This window comes from Aphelocoma coerulescens, chromosome 24, assembly GCF_041296385.1.
Source record: "Aphelocoma coerulescens isolate FSJ_1873_10779 chromosome 24, UR_Acoe_1.0, whole genome shotgun sequence".
Lineage (NCBI taxonomy): Eukaryota > Metazoa > Chordata > Aves > Passeriformes > Corvidae > Aphelocoma > Aphelocoma coerulescens.
Window position 1 is genome coordinate 3,502,476 of NC_091037.1, and position 19,863 is coordinate 3,522,338.

At 48.1% G+C, this 19,863-nt stretch overlaps 1 protein-coding gene across 3 annotated transcripts in view; it reads left to right on the forward strand.

Annotated features, from left to right (window-relative positions):
- The first annotated feature begins 304 nt into the window (after positions 1-304).
- The window catches only part of GRAMD1B (GRAM domain containing 1B), an 86,262-nt gene continuing 66,703 nt past the window's right edge, over positions 305-19,863 (forward strand). Inside the window, exons 1-3 of one of the 3 annotated variants that reach the window (XM_068994933.1) lie at positions 305-1,348; positions 10,174-10,251; positions 10,854-10,904. In XM_068994933.1, coding sequence (XP_068851034.1) covers positions 987-1,348; positions 10,174-10,251; positions 10,854-10,904 — 491 coding nt within the window. In that variant the 5' untranslated portion in view covers positions 305-986. Of the gene's footprint in view, positions 1,349-7,951; positions 8,013-10,173; positions 10,252-10,853; positions 10,905-19,863 lie in introns of those variants that run through there. The other 2 variants (XM_068994934.1, XM_068994931.1) reach the window with 2 other exon arrangements.

Below are 19,863 nucleotides of genomic sequence, written 5' to 3' on the forward strand. Positions count from 1 at the left end.
AAAGCACGACCAGTTCTGGTGCCACCTGCTGCTGCTGCTGCTGCTTTCCTCAATCCCCCTCCTCCTCCGGCTTCTCTGTGAGCAGTCAATGGGGACAAAAAAAAAAAAAAAAAAAAAAAAAACAAACCAAAAAAAACCCAAAAAAAACATAAAAAAGAGAAATTACTGTGTAAGAAGGCTGAAAGCCCAGGTTCGCTCGCTGCCTCCTCTCGGGTGGGCTGGCTGAGCAGGAAGGTGGGACAAAAGGGACAACCCTGCCCAATTGGCTCCTCCGGGAGGCTCTTCCCCCTCCTTCCCCCTTTTCCATTCGGTGGATTGGTAGCAGCAGCATATTCGGTAACACAAGCCCTGGCTCTCGGGATTAGGAGCGCGGTTACACTTGCGACAGCTGCCCGCGCGTGTCTCACCCGCTACAGAAACAGAACATGCTGCTCCTGCTACTCTTTTTCCTGATTTTTATCTAGCATTGTTCCCCCCCTCCCTCTGTTTCTCTCTCTGCCCTCCCCACAGCTCCACGCCGCTCCACTCCATGCTTGCCTCGTCTCTCGAGAAGAACCACGGCCGAGTTTTCCTAGAGCAGCCCCAGGAGACTTTTCCTTTCCTGAGCCAACAGAAGGCAAAGGGGGGCTGGAGAGGGGAGCTGAAACCCGGCCAAGCCCTTGCTGGCAACCCTGGTGTCAGTGCTAAACCTGCTTGGAGAGAGACCGGGCAGGGGAGGGACTTTTTGTAGAGGAGAGAAGGAGGAAAGAAACTTGAAACTGGCTTCCCTTGTGGCATGTCTGTGTCCTGGACATCCCCTCCCCACCCCGCTGGTTGTTAAATGAGAGCACGTGAAGAACATGAGGTTTCCTGCTTGAGAGGGAGCGCAGTGCTGGAGAGAGAGGGAGGAGGGAGGAGGAAGGCGAGTTGTGGCTTTGTGGTGTGGTTTACACCGAGATCAGAGCTAGAGTGCCTGGGGGTGGGAGCAGAAGGAGAAAGGGCGTCTGATGCCAGCTGCCAACATGACAGAAACCCTGCAGCTCCCGGCGCTGCGAGTCCCCGAGCAGCAGGTGCTGGAGGGCGGCTGCGCCTGGTCCAGCTCGTCCACCCCGACCCTGCGCAGGAAGCGCTTCAAGATGAGGCGGATGAAGAACGTGCAGGAGCAGAGCCTGGAGGCCGTCAGGTACCAGGATTCTCCTTCCTCCAGCAAGGAATACCTGCAGCTCCCATCCATTGAGATCACCCCCTCCAGTGACGAGGACACCCCCTGGTCCAACTGCTCCACTCCCAGTGCCTCCCCGCGCCGCAAGCGCTTCCTCCTTCGGAAGTGGCTGCGTGTCCGAGAGAAGAAGGAGTACAGTGAGAGCAGGTAGGTTTTCTGGCCGCTCCCCTTCCCTGCTCACAAGGTGATGCTGTCCAAAATAGGCAGGAAGGGTCTGTTGTTCCCCTGGATGTGCTTCTCCCTGGACTTTGTCCTCGCCTGTTGGCTGGAATGTGTCATGGTGTTGGTTGGATGTGCTGGTGCCAGAGCAAATGGCCTGATGTTCTCTGGGAACAGCAGGGCAAGGGTCTGTCCTTGCTCGTGGTCCTCCAGGCAACACAGAGCCCGTGGGTGAGAAGATTTAACTTCACTAAGGTGTCCTGAGGAGAGCCTGAGAGACAGGAGTGACCTCTCTGCTGGCATTACCTGTACAGGAGTGATGATGCCAAACCTTTGCCAGTGCTTTTAGGTGATGCTCATTCCCACCACTGAGACTTTCCTTGATATCCTTAGTTCAATACTGGGGCAAAGAGAAGAGAGAGAAACCAAGTAGCCCAGTGGGTCTGTGTGTCAAGGTGTCTGGGCTCGGTCCTTGTCAGCTTTCCAGACCTGAAAGTCACACAGTCCTTTGGCTGAAAAGGGCACAAATCATTCCCAAAGACCTCCAAGAGCCTGTCAACACTGGGAATTAATGCCCAGGCATTGTATTGTGTGGCCACACGGAGATAAAGCTGCACCTTATGTAACCCTCTGCAGGGCACACCGCATGCAGTGCAATTAACCCTTCCTTTAACAGGGCACGGGAACAATCTGCCTTTCCTGAAGGCCCCAAATACACAAGACACTTTTTAAGGATTTCTCCAATTACTCCAATAAATCCTTAGGCTGGCTTAGTGTGGGCCAAGTTTCCTTCCACTGTTTGCAGCTCCCGTGCAGCTGATCTGTGGGGTTATGTTTAAAGGATGTGCTGCACTTCCAGAAAAAGAGAAACCTTTCGCATTTCTGCACCCACCAAACCACACTGACTCACTGCCTGCTGTGGTCCTTGGGTGTTTACAGGGCAGAGCTTTTAATATCCACTCTGATTATGTGATAATTCTTCTTGCATCAGGTCCCTTTAGCAAGGTCAGTCTGTCAGCTTATTAATTTTTAAAGAACTTTCATCAATGAATGCATGCCATTGAGGAGCTGGTAATCCCTCTCAGCAAGTTAACATTGAAAAATATCTCTTGGCTGAGAAATATTTCTGATTTTTACATAACTGTGGTGGTACAGGTAGGGATTCAGGCACAGCATACAAAATGGGAAAGATAATGCATGAGGTACGTGCTGAAGTGTCAGAATCTTGAAGTTCAGGTCCGAAGTTCAGAGGATGAAGGATTCAATCCTTCAGCTGAAGGACTTAGTTTGGATTTATTGATGGTGAATGTGTTTCAGGCAGGCCAAGACACATTTCTTTTGGTGTGAAGGCAGAAGAAGGAACCAAGTTTCCTTGAACACGTTATTTACACAGTTATGCTGACAACTTCAGGAGATTTCCTGGTGACGTTTTCGAAGCAGTGAGGGGGAAAAAAGGTGAAGTGGTGGATGGATCAGGTGACATTAGCATACCAAAGCCACCTCCTCTCTTCATGTGCAGCAGGCTCCACATCTACCCCTTCTGCCATGGGAAACACGGAGTTTCCAAATGGGATTTTTCCCTTCCTAGCCCAGATGGAAAAGCCCAGTTTGCTGGGCACTGTGCTGAGCCTGTGGGCTGGCAGAGTGCAGAGATCATCCCTGGGCTTTCACACCTCAGCAGAAAACCACACAGAGGAAGCAGAATCTGTGGGGAGTTGGCCATGGAAAGGGTGATAAACCCTGAGGGGTTTTGTGGCAATAATTTGAAAGAGACGAGGGGTAAACTTCGCTGTGCCCAGAGTGAAATCGAACCTTTTTAGGGCAAGAAGCTGTTTTCCTATAAAACAGAGATTGCCTGTTTGCTTCTCCTGCTTTAGACTGGTCAGAGAGAGCACCTGCTCTGTCCTGCTGCTGCTCTCTTGTGCCACTGCTGTTGGTGACAGACGCTACCAATGTCACTTCTGTGCCATGCATTTGTTCAGGGGCAGCAGGGACAGCTGTGCTGAAGGGTTTTGTGCAGCAGTTCATCCACCAAGCCCTGCCTTGGGGTTCCGACAGTGACGGTGCTCGGCCTGTTCAGGTGTCACAGGGATTCCCAACGTGTGCCATCCTGTCCTAGGAGCGCAGGTATCTTATGAGGTAGGATATTCAGGTTCCCAAATTCCAGCTGGTGAAGGGAGCGGCCATCAGGCTGTGGCTGCCACTGGGGAAATAAAAATAAACACAGTTCGCTCCCCGTTGCTCCATTGTCACTGTTATCTGCAGGGATGGCTCGAAGAACGACACGGAATTCACGTCCAGGATTATTTAATTATTTAATTAATTATCACCTCGTTTATATAACTTGGTTCACAATAGAGAAATGACATTATTGGGTGCTTGACCTCCCAGAGTGATTGGCTGAATGCTACGACGCCCGTTTCAAAGTATTTTCTTCAGTGTGGAGAACAAGACTGTGCATAACAAGCTTGCACCTGTGAGATAAAGTCTTGGTTTACAAAAACCCTCTACTACTGTTTACAGCTGGCTTTCGTGAGAGACTCTGACAAGCAGCTGTAAAATACAGGAAGATTTCTCTGCCAGCCTTTTCAGCACCTACACTCCATTTCTCTGGCTGTGTTGCTACCAAGCTGCTGGAATTTCATTTTTGGAGCCTGGTGACTTTTATCCCCGTTCTGTGTCCAGGTACCTGTTCGGTGGCAGGGTTTTCCCAGGAAAGCTGGCAGCTGAGAGAGAGCAGGCTGTGCTCCGGCTGAGCTGCTCCTCGCTCTGCTCACATGGCCCCGAGCAAGAGCAATAGCTCTGTGACCATTAGCATACAGCGAGCATCCAAGTGAATAAACAAACTCTTTCAGCGCTCCAAACGCTGTCTGTAATGCTCCAGGTCTGCTTTTCTCCTCCGGAAACTCCAAGGTGCTGGTTAGTTTTTAACAGCTTGGATAACTGGGAGGTGTGTTGACCTGCTGGTTCTCTAAAAGCTGCTGGAGCAGGAGGGAGGCTGTTCCTTTCCTTCCACTGAACCCCAGGGACGGCTGTGAGAGCCTTTCCTGCCCCTGACACAGCTTTGTTCAAGGTGAGAGAGCAGCAAGGCAATTCCTGGGGGTAGGACTGTCCCTGGAACGTGTCCTTGTTCAGAAGAATGATGATCCAAACCTCAAGGCTGGTGTGCAGATGATAAATAGGATGATTTTCACAAGGGGCACGGACAACTTCTCCTGTGCCCTCACCCATCCTTTGCCAGGCAGGTGATGAAGTTATTTACCTGCACACAGCTTTCTAAACCACGAACCCTGCACACAGGAGCACGATTTTTTTATTAAGACACGATGATGTTTCTTTCTTCAGAGGCAATCTGGTGGCATTTTGCTGTGCATGCAGCCTGCATCCATTATTGATGTGGGCATAAGGGAGTTGATCAGCTTTAATTTATTATTTACCTCTTCAAGCCACCCTTGCTTGTAATTTCAGGACCTGCATGTGATTTTTTGGGCAAGAACTGCTGAGTAGATCATTCAGGCTTAAACTTAAGGACAGCTTTCCCTTTGGCCTAAGATCAGGATTGGTTAAGGATGAAATGTTGGTGCTTCAAAAGATGCAAAACTTTGGATCAGTGGGGAGCAGCTTTTGACATTTCTATAGATGAATTTACTCAGGTTGGTTTTCTGCTGGAAACTTTGACACTGACTGTGGGCTCACCCAAAAGGAAAGACTTGTCTGAGTCCCAAAATGCTCCTAACACATTAAAAATGAAGTGTATTATTAGATGAATTCCACCCCAGCTCAGAAGAGTGTCTGTGCTGAGGAGCTGGAGGTTTCTTGAGCTGCCAGCCACGCAACTGTGGAGGTTTTTCAGATGAAATCCTGATAACTTATCTCATAGTGTGGGACAAATGAGGGGAGAGTCTCCAGCATTGCTCAGCACTGGGCTCTGAGGCTGCTTCCCTTCACATTCTGTGCTGGAAAGAGGTAAAAATTCTATTTTTTTTTCCTTAAAAACCTTTCTCTTGGTCACTCCAGTGAGATACATCGGTTAACAGTGAACTGCTGATTTGTTGGAACTTGAGCTAAAAATCTTACTTACAAATAGGTGACTTAGATATTTTGAATTGGCTTATAAAGGTAAACGAGCCTTTAATTTCAAGTAGTCCATAATGCTTTTGCTTTCCTTAATTAAACTGAAATTCACTCTAAATATTTCTGGGAATAAATTAATGGTCATTCCCCTTTTTCTGACTCCGCCATGTGTGAAAAATGTGGAAAAAAACCTGAGTGATGGGATTCCCCCCCAAAGAAACTGCTGATTGTGAAAAGTAAAAAAACCAAAAAAGCTTCAAGATTAAAGGCTACAGAGCCTCTCCCGTCATGGAAAAGCGATCTGAGCCTTTAGGCAATACCATGGAGGTGTTTCCTGGTGAAAGGGAGCTGCTCCAGCCCTGTGCTGGGGTGGTGGCAGAGCTCTGGGCAGCCCTGGTGGGGTGAGGTTTTGGTCATTCCGAGAATGATGCCACTCTGAGTTTTGCAGTTCTCACTTTTTCAGGCTTTGCTGAACTTCCACGTTCCAGTGGTGGCTCTGGGGGGAGGAAGTGGGGCTGCTCCTCTCTCCCCAGCGCAGCAAGCTGCTGCAAGAACTGGGAAGTGCTTGTGTACTGGGCCGGCTCATTTCTGCTAAAATTCTCATTAAAATCTTATTTGTGGGAGGAACTGGTGGCTCCACTGGGATTTCATCATGGAAGAGGCAAATGCATTTTTGCCCCCCATGTTCTGCTTGTAGCTGGAGCTGGTTAATTGAGGTTTTTGGGAAGAGAAGTATCACATGGGGAAAGCTGTGCATCTCTGAGGGAAGCAGCTGCTGTTCTCTGCTTTTGGCAGCTTTGGAAAGCCCATGAGCACAAACTTCCCTTTATGTGGTGTCTCTTGTAGTCTGAAATGTGAGCCCACCCCAGTGATGGCTTGGTAGCAACTCAGTATTAATGTAACTTCTTGCTTTTTGAGCCTGCATGTTCAAATGAGGCCTAAAGTGCTCCCAAAAAAGTGATTTTTTTCCCCCAGCTGCTGCATGCCTGTCTCCTGGGAGTGCTGATGTTCTGTTTGCTGCGACTTCCATCTTCTGCCACTTGTTTATGGTAACCTGTGCCAAGTGACTGTGAATTCCACCAGCCCGGGTATTTTTGTTGGCTGAATCTCACTGCCTTTGTGGGGTAGTTTGTGGTTTTCTTTTAAAATATTTGCCTTTCAGTATTTGTGTGATTTAGGGTGACCGGTCACCCGAGAGTATCAAAACTGACTGATTTACAAACAGCCTGGGACTGAAATGCTGTTGATCTTATCTGGTCAGCAAATATTTGCCCTCGGGGCCATCTGAGATCTGTGCCCTGCACTGTGCCTGCCGATGGAATTTAACAATTCATTCCCATGTTCCTGATCGCAGTGGTTTTCCACGGATTCTGCTTCCCATTCAAGGCATCTGTTGCTTGGTAAATAAGATGTTGGTGAAAGGGCCTGTCCGGACAGCTGGGGAGGATGGTGTTGATGTTCTCCTTTGTGAAATGAATGCGGTGTGAGAGGAGAGGACTCTGAGAGGAGAGGACTCGGCCGTCCTGCCCCTTTTAACCCTTCCCAAGTGCAAGAGAAATATTTAAATATTTAAGGCACAGCAGCATCTTCAAATCTCCTGACTCAAACAAAGTGTGTGTGATCAGAACACCTGGGTGTAGTCAGTAGAAAAATGGGGGGTTTTTTTTGTACTTGGGTTACCTGGGTAAACTGCTCGGTGGAGGAGTGCTGGAAGCAGAATCTTCCAAGATTTAATTGTTAAAAGGCCTGGTTAATATGTGTTTAAGGTTTTTCTTCATTTTCTAAAGTAATAAGTAATGGGTTTGCATGAGAACCAAGGAAAAACCGCAGGGCATAAACCTTAAAGTGTTTTTATAGGCTTAGAAGTTGTAAGAATGAGAGGGACACCCTGGGCTTGTGCACCCAAAGATTTAAGCCTTGTCCAAATTCAAGTTTATCACTGCTGAGCTTTGGAACGAGATAAGCTTGTTTTGCTGATTTCCTGAGAGTTTTATCCAGCTTTTACCCTCCTCTGTGGATACAAAACTGTCTGAAAACTCCTTTCCATGTCATTCCTCAGTACAAATCACACCTTTCTTATTCTTGCTTCACAACACAGCTAAATTGTCATTATACCGTTCCAAAGGAACACTTAATAGCAGGTTGTCCTAAAATGGACTGAAAGTCATCATTAAACAACGGGCTCTGCATTTCAACCACTCTGAGCATTTCAGCGAATTTAACAACTTTGCTGCCCCATAACCAGAAGGCTGAAATTATTTTATTTTATTTTGTGTGAAAAGCTCACAAAGTTTTATGCAAAGCACTCTTGCAGTGAACAGCTCGTGCTGGAGAGACAAGTGGGTAAAAAGTGATTTCTCTGAGTTTTTAATGGCTCATAATCTTGAGCCAAGGTGTTGTATTTCAATGAGCTGCAATACCTGGGTTCTGTTAAATTTTAAACCTTCATTTGAAATGTGAACTTTAATAGGTGGATGAGCAGGAAGAGGTCTAAGGTTCATCCTGGCTGTCCCAAAGGGAATTTTCACAAGGTATTCCCAGCATTGCTGGGCTGGGATAGACTGGGAATTCTCCTTGGGTAAGTCTGGTTACATCTGCTCCATCTGAATTGAGGTGGCAGAGTGTGGTGGGAGGGTTTTCTATGCAGAAGCAAGAAATTCTAGAAATAGAAATGCAATGCTTCCTCTTATCAAAAGGGGGAAATTCCTTGGACAGAGGAGGGTAAATGTGGTTCCCTCTGTGCTCTTTCCCAGTTCACTGGGCCGTAATTAAGCTCAGAAGTGCAAGAAAAATGTTTCTTTGCTTTCGGGAATGTATCGTTCTTACCCAGCTGTTGATTTACAGCTTGGAGCCAATCCAGAACTCTTATTCCCTTTTTGCAGGAGTTTTGTGCTTTCCTGTGCCCAGCCTCAGAGGCTGATTTCTGTATTGGTTTTCCGAGGATTTTTATAACTATTGATCACTAATTAGCTTTTTCTGAAAGCTTCAGCCTACTCTCCTCTCTCTCAGAACAGTGTTCTGTCTCATGCTCTGAACGGGCAGAAATAGGGGACAATGCCAGGCGATGTCTCCCAAATGCTAAATGTGTCCCCAGGACAGGTGCTGTGTTCTCAGAAAGGTCATAGGAGCCCTTAAAGGCCTCAGAGAAGCAACTGGTTAAAATAAAGGTGGTTGAGGAAAATGTTGAATGAAATTAAGATTTGTTGGCTTTTTATTCTTTGCAGAAAACTGCAAATTCTTTGGCAAAAACTCTTATCAGAAGGGGGAAGAGAAAACCTGTCCCTTTATCTTTTTTAAAATTACCAAGTACACTTCATGGAAATGTGCTATTTGCAGTTCTGGTACTGTTTTCCCCAAAATAGGTGTTACTGGATAAGAATTGTTGCTCTTTAGAACGAAAAGATGTCATTTGGTGGGGTTTTTTTGTCTCATATTTATGTTTCTGTGCCTCTGGACAACGTGCTGTGCAGGTGTGTGTTCAGTGCAGCACAAGCTGTGACTGCAGGTGTGTGACACAGACCTGAACTAGTTTTATTTAACAATTTAGATCCTACCAACAGAGAAATTTATCCCATTCTTGAGTTCCCAGACAAGTTTGTGCTGCTGGTTCACCACGATTTCAGAGCCAGCGGTACCCAGGCAGAGCAGATTAAATCTCGCCCAGGAACACCTCCAGCCTCACCTGGAGGCAGAATCAGCTTCAATGTTCAGCAGGAGAGCTCTTGCAAGGAAATGAAGCTGTAGCAGGAATCCTGAGGAGCCCCTGGAGCTGCCAGAGGGGAGTGAGGCGAACCACGGGATGAATTTGCAGGGAATGCAATTATCGCCCACGAAACACCCATTTCAGGGGGGACAGTGACATCTTGTGGGCTCCGCTCGCAAATCTCACCAGAAATTCTCCACTGGCCGCTTCAAAAGTTGGTTTTTAACTTCTCTGTTCTACTTCTACCTGGGGCTGGGGCGGGTACGAACACCCAGCAGTTTGGTGTTGGAATGTTTGACTGTAAGAAAGGATGAGAGGCTGTCCAGGTGATGTGCAAGGTCACTTGTTCCTTCTGGAAAGCTCTCAGGAATGTGTCACTGAGATGAAGAGACGCCAAACCCTCGTGCCAGCTGTGAATCAGATACAAACTTAAAGCCTCCCATTGTTTTCTCTTCTCAGCCCCCAAATGTGGAGTGTGAACCTTGTGTTTTCCGTGATCTGGACTAAAGCTGAGCGTTCCACAGGTCACAAAGATCTGTTTTCTGTGATCTGGATTAAAGCTGAGCGTTTCACAGGTCACAAAGATCTGTTTTCTGTGATCTGGATTTAAAGCTGAGTGTCCCACAGGTCACAAAGATCTGTTTTCTGTGATCTGGATTAAAGCTGAGCGTTCCACAGGTCACAAAGATCTGTTTTCTGTGATCTGGATTAAATAAGATGACCGTTCCAAAGGTCACAAAGATCTGTTCTCTGTGATCTGGATTAAAGCTGAGCATCCCACAGGTCACAAAGATCTGTTTTCTGTGATCTGGATTAAAGCTGAGCGTTCCACAGGTCACAAGGATCTGTTTTCTGTGATCTGGATTAAAGCTGAGCGTTCCACAGGTCACAAGGATCTGTTTTCTGTGATCTGGATTAAAGCTGAGTGTTCCAGAGGAGGTTCCCCAGCTCTGTCCTTGTTTGCCTCCATCTGGATTTAAAGCTGAGTGTTCCCAGGAGGGTCCCCAGCTCTAACTGTGCCTGTCTCGTGTTGCAGCAGCCAGCAGAGCAGCCAGCAGAGCAGCCACGACGATGACTCTGCCCGGTTCCTGAGCCCCTTCATGCGTGAGGACAGGTGAGTCTGTGCCTGGGCTATGCTGGGACCACTCACTGGAATGGCACCTGCTGAGCTGGTCGAGGCCCTGATTTGTTTTCTTTGTGTTTCTCAGAGCTGTTGAACAAGAAATGTGATTTAAATTGGTCATATTGAGGTCTAAAAAGCTGCATTTTCCATCACCTTTCAAGTGGGACAATGCATCCAGCCCCTGAAGTTGCCTGAATTTTCTTTTGAGGCTCATTCCCCAAACTCCAGCTGCTGTAGCAGCTTCATGAGACTGGCTGTGTGTTGGTGATTAGCACCTCTGATCCTTCAAAACACACAACTGGAGTTTCCTATGTGTCTCCTACCCTCAGCAAAGACACCACTGAGCTCGGTTTTATTCATTTTTGAAGTGTTGTGGCCCTCCTGGAGTCTAGAACATGTGTGCAGCAGCCGGGTGAGAGCTGCTGTGAAGTTCCAGAAGGAGCTTTCATTGGGGTTGATTAATGACTGCTTCAGATTGCAGCACTGGCACAAAAGCTGTTGAAAACCGATTTTTGTTGTTTATTCTGGTGCATGATTTATGAATGTTGCTTTGCTCAGAGCCACATGATGAGGAGTTTTGCTGTCTCCTGTAGGTCAACTTTTGAGCCTGAAACTGCTGAGTTTTCTTGTACTGGGCATGAACTGTGAGTCCTGAGTTGTCACTGCCTTTGTATCCTGGGGCAGATCCTGCAGGGCTGTTTCCCTACCAATATCCCTGGATGCAGCTGGGTTTGGGTTTCTGGGGTTCTCTGTGGGGTTAAGCTGCATTTTACTCACTGATCTTGTGATTTATAGGGGGTTACAGTGAGCTTTTGGCTCAGAATCAGCACTTGGGATTTGCATCTCACCTTTTCCTCTCTGTTTCACACCACTTATCCATCTCCCCGTGGCTGTGGAGTTCAGACTAATTAACAAAACATCCCTAATTGACTGACAAGTGACTGTTTGCAGCCAGGAAATAAAGAGTGGGACAGCAAAGCAGGGGGGTTATGAGGGCATCACCTCTGTGTGATGTGCTGTTATTCCATTGGAGCTGGAATTCCACCAGCTAAACAGGGTTAGGATTTGTTAATACATTTCTGGGTGTAGCAGCAGGGGAGGGATCATTTGGGAAGTGCTGCCTGTTTCAGATGTATTTTAAAGGGAGCATTTAGGTTGGTGATAACAATATTTTCCTGGCTGGAAGGGGCAGATTTCAGCAGCAGTCAGATCTCAAAACTATTTATGCAGAGCCAAGGTGATGCTGAGCCTACTGACCTCTTATATTTGGGACCAGCAACATTCCTGCTGCCTAAATTTAATTACAATTAACTTCTGTTTTCATGGATCCTAGAATTATCCATGTGAGGGATAGTAAATTGCCTTTTCTGCTGGTTTTTTCCTCATTTGCTGATGTAATTCTCTCAGGATCCACTAGTACACTCCTTCTTTGGATATTGGTGGTTTGTGCTCCTGAAACTTGCCCAAAAAATAACGCAAACACACCTTTTAATGTAAGCTGGACATGAATTAGTGAGAAGGCTGACAGAGCCTTTGAGAGCTTGCTGTCTGCTATTACAAATAACACAGCTGAAGGTTGTTTCTGAGGCATCTTCAATCTTTTAGACCCCCAGAAATTGAATGAGGAGGATTTGGATTTTTTTTTTTTGCTGCTTTTACGGTGGTACTTTTTTGACCAGTAACAAAACATCCTCCGAGCACAGGTTTGGAGCTCTGAGCTTCTGTTCTGAAGAACTCCAAGGCAGTTCTGGTCACTTACCAATTAACCATTGTACATCAGCTCCTTAAAAAAAAACCCCTAAAAACCCCACAACCGCCCAGGATTTCATCAGTCCTGTAGGGTGTGAGCAGAAAGGAGGGCAGGGAGCCACGTGCTGTGCCCTGGGAGGTGCACCTTGCCTTGGCACGCTGCCCCTGGCATCCCAGAGGAGGGCAGGAGCAGAAAGAGCCCGTGCTGCTCTGGGAAGCTCAGAGCAGGGAACGAGCTGCACCCGCCTCAGGACAGCTGGGACCGTGCTGAAAGAAGCTGCCCCAGCCAAAAGCAAAGGGCTGCTGAGTTGCTGAGTTGATTCTGAGATGAAAGAAATGAAGAACAGGCAGCTGGGGATGGCTGGGATCCTCACAGGCAGGATCTTCACCAAAGGTGCTGCTGGGGGAGCGCCCATCTCGGTGAGGGATTTCCGAGGGCCACGCTCCATCTCCTGGAGGTTTTAGGAGAAGACTGAACATTCTGCCCTGCTCTGGCTGCATTTGGGGCTCTCTGGCAGCCCCTTCTCTGGAGGTGGGAGTGCTGCTGTTGGCTGCAGGGCTGGGAAGTGCTGCCATGGTCCAGAACCCCTACCCTGGCAAGGCATCCTGTGGCACAGTGGTGAGGCAGGTCTGCCACCCCTGTGTCTCTTCCCTGAGGAAAAAGCTTTCCCTCTGCAAATCCATGTAAGTTATCCTGTCTCTGCCGTGCCTGGGTTATGCTGAGAGGGAGTTAAACTTCATCTCGGGGCAAAAAAATGTCCTTTATGGGTATTTTTAGAAGGAAGAATTTAGTGGGATGTGCTGGAAAGAGGTTTTGTGTGGATTTAGGGCTCAGTTCTTTGCGTGCTGATTGCCTGGGTGAGTCACTTCATGTCGCTATTTATGAAATCAGGAGAATTCCTTTTTTACCTCACAGGAAAACAGAGGTGGTGAATTCAGTCTGAGCTGCTCAGATGCTGAAACACCTCAACTGCCTAAGTACAAATTCAGGCAGAGCTGAGCTAGAGGGTCCAAATAATTGTGCTTGACTTGAAATAACTCCAAGGGTGGGTAAGGCTGGGATGGAGCCACAGATTTGGATGAGTTGTGTGCACATGATAGACCCCATAATCACTGAAAGGAGACAAAGTTATGCATGAGTTACCTTGAATTTTCACCAAATTAACCCCAAATTCATGAGCCTGTCCCTGCTTGATCCAAGGAGTTGTTCTTTGTCACGGCACCAGGGCACCCATTGGGTTTAAGGTTGCAAAGTGTGTTTTATTTAAAAGTTGAGCTACTGAACCAGAGGAAAAATCAGTCCTTAGACTCAGCCTAAGGAGGAGACAAACTGTTGAAGAGAGGAGAAACACAAGGTTGGAAATGGAAGAGAGGGAAGTGAGTGGCAGTTTACAAGAGATAGAAAAAAATTATTTACACAAAAGACCAAATAAATCAAAATTATTTACACTGACACTGCTGTAAATTCAAATTATTTACATAGAGATCATATCTAGTGGAGGAAGTGGGAGTGCACAGTTAGTTTTAAGATCTGTCTTTGATATTTCCTGCATCTTATCTTAGTTCCTTAATCTCCTGATTCTGCAGTTCCAGGGCTGCAGGGCTGGCTGTTGCTCTGAGCAATCTAATAAAGATTTCTCAAATAATGGATCAAAATCCACAAGAGAGCTTTCAAGGGAATTAGGGAAAACTTGCCACAGAGACAAGTGGAAGAAATTCTGTTGGCTGCTTGAATTTTCCCAGGAAGTTGTAGGAAGAGCAGAAAAGAGATGAAAGTTTGAAACGGGATAAATTCCACATTATTTATGTCCTTAGGGCTTGCTTGTGCTGCATGTTCCTCCCTGTGTCCTTTTCCTTTTGGCACAACATTCTGAGCCCCTGTGCCTGCAAAGATCCAGCACAGACCCTTGGTAGGAAGGGTCCTGATCCACTCAGATCCCTGAGGAACTTTTATCCCTCACAGATGGAGGGAGCATCCTCAGGGAAGTTTTAAAAAGTGTTCTGGACAAGACTTGGAGGCTGCTGAGCTCTCACAGGGTCCCTGACCAGACCCTTATGCTTTTGCAGTACCTCTAAAGTGAGTTTGGATCTGGATCTAGCTCCAAACTCTGAGTCAGTTGGACTTAATATTAAACAGGAGTTTGACCAGAATGCTGCAAGTTGGTTTTTTGGTAAGAAAGATGGTTAATACTTTGATTATGTCCCTTTTTTGCCCCCCTCACCTCTGGCTGACAAGAGCAGCTTAAGCTCAGCTCTGTTCCCCTTGAGTTGCCAGCCTGGCCACTGGCAGTCAGTGAATGAAAACACCACATGCTCCCTGTTCCTCAGATGCCATCACTGTTGGTTTTTGGTTTTTTTATTGAAAGTTCTGTCTCTGCTGGACTGGTTTTAGCCCAGATTAGCTCAGCCCTGCTGTGCTTTGCCTGTCACTGAGCGCAGGGGAGGCCTGACAGACCTCGCACGGCTGCGTCACTCACTCGTGATGCTCAGGAACACGAGGAGGAGGTGCAGAGGTGTTTTAATGTCCCTCTTTCTCCTTCTCTGAGGCACTGGGCAGGCTCCTTCCCCTCCCTTCCTGTTCCCAAGAGCAGAACTTGCAGCTGTGTAACTGCATTTCACCTTCAGGCCTGAAGCAATGGTCACCCCATGTGTCCCACGAACGCTGGGATTCTCGGAATATTATGGTGGAGAAGTGGCAGAGAAGAGGCTGGGATGCTTTCTGGGGGCTGCAGCTTGGCGTGAGTGACCCAAAGGTATTTCCCTGAGTTTCCTGGTGTAGCTCACCCCCTTGGCAGTGCCCAGGTTTTGCTCACACCTCTGCCAGCGAGCCCCGCAGTGAGGCAGTGCCCGTGGTGCAGGATGGTTCACACGTCAGCCTTGCTCCCCTGCTCCCACGCCCCACTCAGGGCTTCTTTCCCAAGCAGCCCTTGCTGTGAGGTGCCAACTGGCTGTGGAGAGCAGGGCTGCTGGTTGAGGGGATTAATTCAGATTTGTTCTGCTCGCTCCTCCTTCCGTCCGGTACCCAGCGCAGAGAAGGAGCCCATTCTCAGAGGGGATGTGTGGCCACTAAGCCTGTCTGAGGCCCTCTGAGATTGTCTGAAAATGGTCCAATTGTTGCCCAAATGAAGGGCAGGACCAGGAAAGGAAGACAAGGCCATTGAGGGCTCCTGTTGCAGCACTGAAACTTCAGTTCTGCTATAAAATTAACCATCAGAGAGTCTCACAGAACTTAACTGGTTTCACCTTTCCACAGCCAGAGCTGGGGGTTTCAAAGATGCACAGAAGGGAGGGTTTGTTGGGCAGCCTGCTGTTAATTCTGTTTGTGTGGCCAGGTTTCTGCAGGGAGTGGCTGCTTTGGGATTTGCATTGCAGGCTTGGCTTTAAATCTCAAGGTCAGAGTTTCCCACCTCACCTCATGGGGACGCCTTCTGAAGCTGGGGGGTGTAGGATGCATTTAGGGGCTTATATAGGGGCTATAACTGTCCTTCCAATCTTACTGAAGGGTTTGGGGATTTTAGCTGTACTATAGCCATGTCTTGATAACAGAATGAATGGATGCTGGAAATGAGTGCAAGGTTCCCTCAGAAAAAGCAGAGTGTGGGCAACACCTCTTTGTCTGCCTGTCACAGAAACCCACCTTCCTTCGTGCTGGGAACATTTCAGCTGGGGTGTCATCAGAAGGCAAGGAGTGAGTCATGCCATGAGTGTGCCTGGTGCTCCTGCTGCAAAGAAAAGCTCTGGAAGGGCATTTGTCCCTTGCTTCCACCCTGTGTGGGGCGACTGCCGAGTGCAGGGCAGTGAAACACAGGTGGTGCTCAAGTAAAATGGGGTGGGATGGGGTGCAGCTCTTCAGGAACCCTTTTTCTAACCTCTTTTCCTTGTGAATCGTTGCAAATTCGGTTTGCTGTCGTTACAAAAATATTTTGTTAATATTATTTGCGTGTAGAAGTTCCTAGGGGGTGTTCTGGGGCCTGGTGTGCTGTTGAAGGGGAAGTAAAAAGTGATCTTAGATGCACAGACCTCGATCTGTGGGTTTAACCAATAGAGAAGACAAATAACAGGTGAGAATGCACGTAATAGAACATGTCCTGTAGCTCCTTTGTGACATGTGCAGCCGAGATCCAGTTTAAAAGGGAAGTTTCCCATCTCAGAAGACTTCCTGGGAGGTGGAAATATGTATCCACTCAATAAAAGTCTAAAATACGATGTCAGACATCCCAGCTGGACCGTGGAGTGTCTCTTCTTGTGCTGAAGAGTCGAGTTAGCAGATGGAGCTGCTGCTTGTGGTGTCTGTGAGGAGTAATTGCCATCTTTCCCTTTTTACAGGGGTTTTTTAACTCAAAGCAGTGAGGTGAGAAGGCTGTGTCTCAAGGTAGGAGCCCCTTGGGTTGCTACAGCTTTAATCTGCTTCTGTTTTTAATAAAATCTCAAAGATTTCAAGCTTCACTTAATCTTGGGGGAGAGATGGGGCAAAATCTCCTCATTTATAGTGACTTGTTTGATGTGCAGTGGGCAGAAAAAGGATAAATGCACAGGTGGGGAGAAACAGTGCAGGGATAAGTGAGTTCAAACCCATCTGTGGAGCCAATAAATCAGCAGACAGGGCTGGCAGATGCTGGAGGGCAGAAACAGGAGGTTTATTTTTTACAGCATGTCTTCTTTTGTTCTCCCACCTCAATTTTTGGAGAATCCAGGCCCACAGTAAACCAGAGTTTTGCTGGTCACAGCCCTGGCTTAGGGAAGCTGAAGGCACAGGGGGATGCTGATCCTTCTGCCTCAGCAGCTGGAGGAGAAATTGCTCTTGAGCCACGCTGGTGCTGCCTCAGCTTCCCCTGGGACTCTGGCAGGTTGTGAGTGGTGGAAAGGGATCTGGGAATAGCTTCCTTCAGCTGGAATGCCTGTGCTGCTGTCCTTACAGAGACTTTGGAGGCCTTTGGTTGCAGCCATCAGCTGTTTCTGAAATGCAGCTGCTCACTGCAGGGCATTTCTTCTTAATTCTCTGTAGGAACAGAAAAATTCCCCTGGTGTGAACCGGGAATTTGAGTTATTTTGCAGTGGTTTGGTGAAGGATGCTCCTACTCTTGTGTTGTAGAGATTGCTCTCAGTGTGAGCCCCTGGACACATCAGCTCTTTCCTGCCTTTGCAGCCAGCACACACACCCTTCATCGTGGCCTGCTCCAGGCTTCTGGTGCTGTAACTCTTTGGAAGATGAAAAGATTTGCAATGGTTACCTTGGGAAATAAGTGCATCTTCACACTTCACAGCCAGCAGTCAAAAAGGGGAGGTACCAACCATTCAGAACGAGCCTGGAACATCCTCTTACGGATTCTACCTCTGAAAGGCATGCCCTGGCTTCCTTCTGAGCTGAACATCCACACTTTTCACCAGGTCGTTTCTCCCCTGTTTCAGGAGACCTGGGAAAAGCTGCGGTAGTGGTAGTGGACAATCTGGTTGGTAAATTCTGGCCTTGAGGATTTCTTTCCAGTAATCATCACCCTCCAACTCTCTTTGTTTCAATAGAGAATTCATTCTCTCAGCTTTCTGCATGTTAACCCCACAGCAGCAGTGCATCTGGCAAAAGGCTTCAAGGCAGCTGCTCCTTTAAAATCGAATTGCCTGTGATGGGAGAAATCTGAGAGCAGAGAACAGAGCCCAGTGCCTCCTGCGCAGCTCCAGCTCTGTGGAGCTCTCTCCACAGCTCTGCCCTCTCATCAGCCTCATCACTGCTGCTTCCTCTGGGGCCAGGCTGCAGTGACCACAACAACCCCAAAAAGCCATCCCAGGGCTGCCTCCATGGCAGCACTGCGTCCTTCCACGCTGGATTCCGAGGTCACGGCTCTGTGCTGCTTTTCCCCCTGCCCCACTGTGCGTGTGTAACCCAGCTGGGATTTTATCCTCTTTGAATCCAGCCGTGTTTCCTCCCCTGCTGCTGAAGGGACGCTCCCTCAGGTTGCCGGGAGCTGGCCTGGGAGAGACTCCCCCCTTCCTGCCGATGACTGTAACCGTGTGAGTGCTGCTGACCTCTGCCTTTCTTCTTCTCCTCTGCCCTCTCCTTGCCCTCCCCACCCATTCCCTCCCTGGCCTGTGCAGAGTATCCGTTGTGCATTTTGGTGGTGAGGTGGTGGCGTGTGTGTAACGAGGTCAGGCATTGGGATGGCACCAGCCACGCTCTGTCCTTGAGCCCCTCTGCTTTCTTTGCCTCTTCTCCTCCAACTTTAACCCAATGCTCTCCCTTCAGCTTTCTCTGCTGCCTGCTTTCCTTTCCCTTGTGAGTGCCCAGTCCCAAACCTTTGGCTGCTGTGTGCTGCCTCTCCTGAGCCCCTTCCTGCTGTTTCAATGCCAGGCCATGGGCATGTGCGCCTGTTTGGGGGATGTGGGTCTGGCAAAGCTTCCAGCACTCTAAGATTTCCTTATTTCTTTACTCTGGAAAAGGATCTTTGCTCCAGGTTTAGACTTCTTTACATGAGCTCGGGCTTTGTGCAGCACCTGCCACCCGTCAGTGTCCTGAGAAACCAGGACTGGTTCTGGGTTCCCCGAGGGAGTGTGGCTCTGTGGGGTGTGCCACTGTGGGGAAGGGGCATCCTCTGCACTGCATTCCTGTTGCCAGCCCTTGTTCTGCCCTGTTGTTGATGGGAGAGCCCCTGAACATGCAAGAGGGGCTGCGGGAGGTTCTCAGTGCTGACCTGAAATGCCTCAAGTTGTGTTCTTGGACCCCTGTTTTAGCTCCTTTCTTCTGTCTCATGTTTCAAAAATGAAGGATTCAGGATCTTTCTCCTCCTCTGCAGTCATCCCTCTAGTGGTTTTTATTCTTAAAGCCAAAAAAATATCATAGATAATATCATTTATCTGAAACCGGAGGTTATTTTTTCATAGGATATTGCATGAGATACCCCACAGATCCAGATGGGAACAGAAGGTTTGGTTTCCCCGGTGTCTCCATGGATGATCTGTCAGGCAGTGCCAGCCCAAGGACTGCAGGTTGTTGGACTGCATATAAAGATTTATCTTGATGGATTGGAAAGACTTAAGTTCCAACAGGTCTAAAAGGCATTTAAAAGCACTCTGATTTTGGCAGTTTGCATGTTCAGCATTATGCTGAGTGAAACTCTTGTCCTGTTCAGGTGTTGGGCTGTGGTGTGATGGGAATTATGTCAGGCCATGAGATATTTCAGAATCTCCTTGTCTCTAAGTGCAAAAATGATCAGGCCACAATATTTCTGCCCTAGTGACGTCTTGCTGCCTTCTCACAGTGGCTGCAAGTTCTTGGCAATGAAGGCAAAAATTAGGGAATGACTTTCATTTGAATTCACCAGAAAAGGAGAAGGGCAATTTCTCTCTGAGCACGCCGTGAGTCACGGAGTCCTCTGCTACCCAGCTTTTCAGAGTGACTGAGCCTTTGCTGGGCTGGGAGAGGTTATTGCACCACCTCGGGCTAAAGGAAGGTTGAGTTCAAACTGGCAGGACAATGAGGGGAGGGAAAGAGCCAAAAGACTGTGTGAAAGCAGGATTTTTTATTATAATATTGCTCAAGAAAGCAGCAGTTACAATCTGAATCATCCCAGTGTCTCTGCCCTCCTGATGCTGCCCCTCATTCTCCTGATGCAAATATTCTTCCTATCCCCAAGTCTCTCTAGGGAATTCTATTTCTCCTTTTGATGGAGGGTTTTTTTCCTCCATTCTCTAATTCCAAGCAGCTGAAGGTGCTGTGCTGCTGTTCCACCTTCCTCTCCCTCCCAGGACCCAAGCCCCACATTGCTGCTCAGGACAGAGGCTGCAGTCACAGCTCAGAAATGGCTCTCGGGGCACTCCCTGCTCTGGCCATGGGACTACAGCTCCCATCATGCCCAGAGAGAG